Source organism: Lygodium microphyllum, chromosome 22 (genome assembly GCF_053477565.2).
Source record: "Lygodium microphyllum isolate KBCC chromosome 22, Lygodium_microphyllum_v1.1.10, whole genome shotgun sequence".
NCBI classification, from domain to species: Eukaryota; Viridiplantae; Streptophyta; class Polypodiopsida; order Schizaeales; family Lygodiaceae; genus Lygodium; species Lygodium microphyllum.
In genome coordinates this window covers 124,883,362-124,890,669 of record NC_141156.1, presented here as the reverse complement: position 1 = coordinate 124,890,669, position 7,308 = coordinate 124,883,362, and the positions used below count along the sequence as shown (strand labels likewise).

The 7,308-nt window shown below is 40.8% G+C and overlaps 1 protein-coding gene across 1 annotated transcript; it reads right to left on the bottom strand.

Moving 5' to 3' along the window:
- Positions 1–2,228: 2,228 nt before the first annotated feature.
- Positions 2,229–6,988, bottom strand: LOC148017582 (putative trehalose-phosphate phosphatase C). Its single transcript, XM_087662399.1, has 11 exons — positions 5,680–6,988; positions 5,329–5,469; positions 4,917–4,988; positions 4,655–4,780; positions 4,450–4,506; positions 4,124–4,225; positions 3,748–3,825; positions 3,571–3,640; positions 3,200–3,270; positions 3,011–3,103; positions 2,229–2,801 (listed from the first exon to the last, which is right to left on the bottom strand). Exons 1-11 carry the CDS (start codon positions 6,208–6,210, stop codon positions 2,739–2,741), a joined length of 1,404 nt encoding a protein of 467 aa, XP_087518525.1. The 5' UTR covers positions 6,211–6,988; the 3' UTR covers positions 2,229–2,738.
- Between the last annotated feature and the right edge of the window lie 320 nt (positions 6,989–7,308).

Genomic DNA, 7,308 nt, shown 5'->3' with positions numbered 1-7,308 from the left:
GATGGAGAAGAGTGCAGAAGAGAGAGAAAATAGGAGAGAGACTAACTGACAAGGAGAGAGAAAGATTAAAATGAGAGAAAAGAGGTGAGAGAATCTGTGAACTTTTGGAGAAGTTGGAGAGATGAAGCGATTGTTTTGTGTGTTACTAAATGGTGAAAATTACAAGTCTCTTACATCTTAATAACTATGTCAATGTGACATGGCATTATTTTCCAAATACACTAAAAACATAAATCTCTTCCTAGTTTCTTACAATTCAAAAGGTTTGGAAGTGTGTTTTCTACAATTAATGACTAGATTTTCAAATGATCTTACTAGATGGAGACTTTTCTCATGGATTTTATTGCACAAATGGAATAAATAAACCTAAGTTCATCATTCCATATACTTATATTGAAAACCTCAAATATGTAGTGGCATTCAAAATTGCTTATCATCTCCTAGAGCACTTCTCATTTAAATGCGAAAACTAGAAATTGAATATGCTAATGTCAATCACATAAGATTGAAAAGGAGGTCCCATGTAACATAATAAAGGTTTACTTTTTACTAGTGTAAAAGTGCCAATTTGGGTGAATTGGCATGTCTTGCAAATTGGTAGGTCCTTTGATAGGATGTTGACAAGAATACTTATTAAGCCCATCAATGTGGCAATAATAAGGCCTAATATTAGGAAATGCACAATCAAGTGAAAAGAGATGAAGGAGAGGACTCTTTAGGAGCTTTTAGTATGTATAGGATCCCCATGACACATGGACCATGGTTAGTAGTACTCATATGCAAATCTTATGGAATGAACTTTGAGCAACTTTAAAGTAGGGTTTGATGTCACTCACTCACTCACTCACACACGGTCTCTCTCTCTCTCTCTCTCTCTCTCTCTCTCTCTCTCTCTCTCTCTCTCTCTCTCTCTCTCTCTCTCTCTCTCTCTCTCTCTCTCTCTCTCTCTCTCTCTCTCTCTCTCTCTCTCTCTCTCTCTCTCTCTCTCTCTCTCTCTCTCTCTATGTGTGTGCATGTGCGTGTGCGTGTGCGTGTGCATGCATGCGTGCGTGCGTGCGTGCGTGTGTGTGCGTGCACGTGCACGCGCGCGTGCATGTGCTCTCTGAGCTCCATGTGTGTGCGTGTGCATGCATGCATGCACAAGCATGCCTTAGGGTGCACTTGTGAGCAATAAAGAGCACAACATTCATTCAAGGGGGTACTGAGAAATAATTATTAAGATGCCAGTGAAAATCCTCAAATCATGGGAAAAAAATCCATTGATTTGATTTACATATTGTATTTATGCAAATTCAAGTGAAGCCCTCAAGAATCAACAATGGCCCAATGATGATAAAGAGATGCTAGATGGACACAAGCAACCTAGGACCCCCTTCCTCTGAAAAGCCTACTCAAGAAAACTTGATTGATAGCCCATTCCCTTTTCCACATGTTCTTCCTTGACATAAAATTACACCCTAAATACATAGATATTCACTACTATTTCACAACCCCTTAGAAAGGATGGAGTTGCCCTAAGATTTGCACATATGTGGAAGTTTTATTGTACATGCAACATCCAATGAGGTATAAATCTATGACTTGCATCAATATAAACCTAGAGTAAAATTTGGGTGCATGCCCCACTAAGATATCAATCCTATAACTTACATTAGTGTAAGAAAAGGCTATAATTTTGTTACATGCAAAAACAAGCTATCAAGGTACATTTCCTACAATATGATTATTTAGATGGACCATACACATGTCCACCTTCCTTCGTGCAATGCAATCATGCAAATGCACCATATACATGTCCACCTTCCCTCATTATTAGATATACGGTGGAGTAACCTTTCATTGGTATTGACTACTTTACATATGCATTGTTGTTGCACGAATTGAACATAGCTAGTCCAACAAATCCTCCACTTGAATATTATTCCATGTTAGCTTATTTATGAACATATTATCATGTGCATGTTTTGCCTCATTGTGGTATTTGGCTCTAGAAGTAGAAACTTTGTTTTGTTATATATGCATGCTACTCTCTCAATTCGCAAGGAAGACCTTTATATGAAAGAAAAGAAAAAATTAGTGAACACATGAGAAAAGGGAACATTTAACAACTTTAACAATTGAGAGATCTTCAAAAAAACTTGACGTGATTCTTAGATGATTTCTACTATTAAGTGCCATTGAGCATAGTGACTTGGGCCTTGATAATCCTTGTGATTTTGACATGTGACCAATAAGGCAATTGTACAAAGAAAATGACTTTTACATTCGGTTAATAAGATGGGTTACAAAGTTGGGAAGTAGGTACAATTTACCACCCTCCAGGAGTTGTTCCTTGGTGGTGCAATTAAGCTTTGGGCCACTTGTGCTTCAAACAAAACTTCAGTTGGCCCACAATCAAGGCATCGGCAAGTTGGGGTAGCAACTGATATTATATGCCTAGGGTGTTGTGTACATTTGAAGCAAGTGGCATGTTAATATGTATATGATTTGGATCTTTCCAATGTGTATAATAATGGAGTGGCTTTTTACACCAAAATTTTGAGGCACCCATTTGGATTAAATATAGACTATGGGAACATGTGATATTACCACCGTAGGATTTGTATATGAGGAGACCCAAACTTTTAAACAAAGGAAGCTCTACAATCATCACATGTATATGTCAATGCCTTTTCTTTGAATTGTTGTTTTGGGAATGTGTGGGCGGCTTCATACTAAACAAAGTGCTCTCAATTGGCTTATGGAAATCTATTGAACCGCCTTCTTTTCCATTTGACAAGACGCTTGAGAAACTCGCTAACCTAGCATGTGCCAAAACACATATATTAATTATATCATTGTCTGTTAGTAAAGGTGATGTATAATCATCCTACTAATGAGATCATTTGGCCATACCAACTTGAGCAAAAAGTTGTACCATTATTCTCTAATGCTAGGAAGCATCACAGTACTAATGTTATTCTTAATTTATATGTCTATGAATATCTCATTTCAAATGCTATGTTTTCACCTCATTTGGATCACGAAGTGAACAAACGGCATTAGTGTCTTTCACAACATTTGACACAAGGATGCCAAGGCCGTGCTTTTTTCGATTTAGTACCTGCAGATTGTCAAGTAGTTAGGCAAGAAATGTACAACCAAGCAAAATTAGTTTAAAGTAGTGCATAATGAAGGCACAAATTACTTATCACTTTACTTTGAATGCATCCTCATCACTTCGATCATCTCCTATGTAAATCGCAAACACATTGTTTTGATCGACTAGCCCTGCTTCCCACAAAAAGAGAAAAATGAGCATTTAGAATTTGAATTTGAAATAGGTGGAAGTTCAGAAGGACATATCTAAAAACCTGCAAATAAATTTAGGGCAGGTGAAAGCTTACAAGGTCATGTTTATAGCTCAAAATATAATTTCAAAAACCATTATATTTTATAGCTTAAAATATAATTTCAAGAAACATTGCGACAAAAATGCAACTAGACCGAGACGTGCGATGTCAAGCCTTTTAGGAGAAATACCAACACAAGAAAGCAAAGGCCCTTAAGGGTTAACCTAAGGCCGCTTACCGAGTGTCTTGAGTAAAAATTCCAAAGCCTTTCCTTTGTTCCAAGCAATTAATGGGCGAATTTCTAATATCTGCGTTTATCACGAGAAGCACGTAAGTATTGGTAGTGGTAGCGTTTCGATGGGCCGTAACTCAGAGATTAGCGTTATTGATACGACTTGATTAGCAGGTTAAGCACCTTTCTTCCATGAGTGAGGCGAAGGTTCGGGTATCTCTGCACAACCTCGTGGACTTGCTCTGCTAAAGTGAACCAGTCCTGTAATTCCGCCCCCACCCCAAATTAAAAAAAGGAAGAAAAAGCATTTTATTTACTTTCATTTAAAAACCCAAAAGTAAAAAAAAGGGGGTAAAAAACACCACAAAGCCTGGATTTTCTGGGTAATTTAAGCCCCATTAGAGTTATCTCTTCTTCTTCTTTTTTAAATTTAAAAAATATTAGAAAACCTAGAATTTGTGCCCATAGCAGCCTGAATTTTCATCACCCAGAAACAAAAAAAAAAAAACCCCATGAAAGCTGGAGATTTTCATCACCCAGGAAGTACCAGCGACTGTACCTTCTCTTTCACGCACCGGAAATGAACTGTGACACAGAACTTGTTGTACTCAACCTTTGCACCCTGCACTTTCTTGACCTTGTCTTCTAGCAGCCTGAACACCTGCTCACAAACCCAGTCCTCATTATCGGTTTTGCTGGAGGTAAGAATCTATTCACAGTTACCTGCATTGGCCCCGCCTTATAATGCCATTCTTATTAGCAGCTAATTACAAATTCGGCCCCCTCTTACAGTGGCATTCTGATTAGCAGTTCATTATTACATTGGCCCCAGCTTACAATGGCCTTCTACTTAGGAGCTTAAGTAGCATAATAACTACGGTTTACCTCATTCATAAGCAGCATAAACTCCTTCCCAGGCTGGAATAGAACTACCTCTTTGCCCTGTATAACATGGACAGACAGGCTTTCTTGTGAGCATCATAAGCATCATGACCTCTTTAAATTGTTTTTTAATGTAGTAGTACAGCTATTCAGCTTTGGGTTTGCTACAAATAGAAGCCAGGATTTCCTTTTTCTTCCATTAGTATACCTTCTCATCTAAACTAGCCTTTGTCCCTTGGGGAATGGCATTGTTAGAAGCTTCGGCAGGTCCCATGATGTCCATCCCATGAGACCCTGCATAATACAGCCCCGGTATCTCTGCGAATTCGTACAGCTGCATATATATTTCAAAGGGTATCAGACCATAGGAGCATTAAGATATTTGGTCCAGACAATGTAAAAGCATGTAGCTACATTAGTCCAAGCACACATGAACAGTATCAGTTAGAGAGAGACCCCTTCATATTTACCTTCTCCCTGCACCTTCCGGAGATGATTGCAGTTGGAAAATTGCTTGCCACATCTTGTACCACTGCATGCATCTGAGAAGCGCAAACCCCATGTTCTTAAATAAAATGTAAGTAGCCCAAGTTATTGGCACTAAGCTTGTAATTAATTTGTGACTAGGTTACCCTAGTCTTGGTGAGCATTGATCCATTGTGCATGTGATCACATAAGCTTATTCAACTTAGGTTAACAGCTGGCCAGGCTCAATGCTGTCATCTGAGCTGCAAGTACAGATGCCAACAATACAGCCTGATGTCTCCTAACCTGGACACTGTTCATAATGTAGTTCTAGTCAAAGGTGTTGCAGCTACTACCAAAAGGTGTTGAAATAGTCCCAACATTAGTGGCACATTCAGGTGTAATCGTTTTACACACCTCTTCTGACATGAAAGCACGATCGGGATCCTCGATAATTGGCGAAAGCGTTCCATCGTAATCCAAAAACATGGCAATGCGCTTCCCAGCTGCTGCCTCCATAATTTGTTCAAACTTGTCCAATGCAGATGGATGCTTGGCCTATCATCAGAACAGCAAGATAAGCATAATAGTGGTGCCTTGTTTGCAAATGTAGTGAAAGAGCCACTTTTATGCAGTTTGTATCACTTCACTTCAACCTCTTAGAGCATGATAGCTAATGGATTAAAGCCACTAATATAATCATATACCAATTGGTGATCATCCTACATTAGTGACATTAGTGGTGCTGTAACAAAATGGTAGACCTACCGTCCAGGCTCTGTAGCATTGATCCTCATTGGGCATGTTGATGGCTGACTTGTCATGGGGCGTGATATCAGGGGACCGGCTGCGGAGCGGGGACGACTCTTTCATGGCCTCAAGCCAGCCATTGATAATGTTATGGTCGCGGCTGTGGAGCAGCATTGAGATTGCAGTCGCTCGCGATCGGGGCGAGCTGGAAATGGGGGTGGGGAGCTGGGTGTGGGTGGAATTAGCTGGGGTGGCCATATTGGAGGTGTTAATGTTGGTCGGGTTGCAGTGGTCAGTGAGAGAAGGGGAGCTGGGTCTTGGTGTGGAGGGGCATATTGTATGGAGGGGCATATTAATACTGCATGGAGAGGAGGGGACCAAATTATGAAGCTTAGATGACAGCAATGGGGAGGATGCAGATGCACTTAGACTGGTTGTTGGAAGCTGTCCTGCTGCTGCATTATTGACCTGACTTAAATTCTGTACTTTGCTAGTAGAAGGGCTCTCGTAAGGAAGATTGCTGGCCCGTCTTGTATTTAAAGCTGACATTCTTGCCTCCTTCTACTTGTCAATCTTCTCCTTTTTTCCCTTCCTCTCTCCTTCAGATTTCTTATTAAATTTTCTCTGCTTATGATTGGGCTAGCTAGTATTCGGGCTTCTCTTACTGATGTACCATTGTACTGTACTGATCATCACTGCATCCTCATATACATGAGAGATGCACTCGCACACGACTCTCTTGGGTGGTGCCACGGCCTATTCAAAAGCGAATCAGAACATAATCAGCTTTGGAGTAATTGCATTCACAAAAGTGGCCACAATTCTTATAATTATTGCTTTTATCATCACGAGTTAGCATAATTTCCTAACTGTCTGTAATGCAGCCCACCGATCAACAGAAACCACATAAAGGTTATGCTAGCAGGCCCCGGTATGGCTAGTAATAATAACATGGATGCATGCATCTCCCACTTAGCACTATACCGAGCGGATAGCTGCTATCAGTTTTGCTGAGTTACTAATAGACTAGTGATTACAGAGGTAGGATTTGAGAGAGCTTGGGATGCAGACCTTGAATGCAGTTGAGAGGATGAGGCAAGGCAACAAGGGTTGATTTGGAGAGAGAGAGAGAGAGAGAGAGAGAGAGAGACGGGGGGGAGGAAACAGGTGATATGAGAGGGTATTATATAATTATGTCACAGGGAAAACTGTGGAGAGAGGGGGAGAGGATAAGAACTACACATGTAGGAAGCCGAAGGCTACTCTATCATGTTATGTATATTGTGTGTGTGTGTGTGTGTGAGTGAGGGGGGGGGGGGGGGGGGGGGGGGGTGTAGGAATTTGGGAAGAAAACAAGGCGGCGTGCTTGCAACAACACCACCACCTACACAAGCCAATATAGCCTTATCCGGAAGCCTCTCTCCGGGTTTGAAACAAGCGAGTCCCCCTCCTGTTTATATACAGCCAAAAAGGCCCCCCGCCCATAGCCTTAACTAGGCATAGAGGCTACTTTTATACATTCCCATTGCAAAATACACTCTTAGCCTACTGATTTTTTAAGACACCCAACGTACGAGAATATACTCTTGGGAAGAAGGGGTGTCCCCCGCCCCTTCCTCTTTTTTCTTCTTCTTTACAAGAGCCTCC

What these genes read in the sequence shown, in the direction of transcription:
- LOC148017582 (XM_087662399.1), bottom strand. Translation starts at nt 6,210, where the DNA reads ATGTCAGCTTTAAATACAAGACGGGCCAGCAATCTTCCTTACGAGAGC. An exon ending in GCCTCACTCATGGAAGAAAG is followed by an intron (nt 3,641 to 3,747) that starts GTGCTTAACCTG and finishes TGATAAACGCAG; the next exon opens with ATATTAGAAATTCGCCCATT. An exon ending in GTGATGAGGATGCATTCAAA is followed by an intron (nt 3,104 to 3,199) that starts GTAAAGTGATAA and finishes GACAATCTGCAG; the next exon opens with GTACTAAATCGAAAAAAGCA.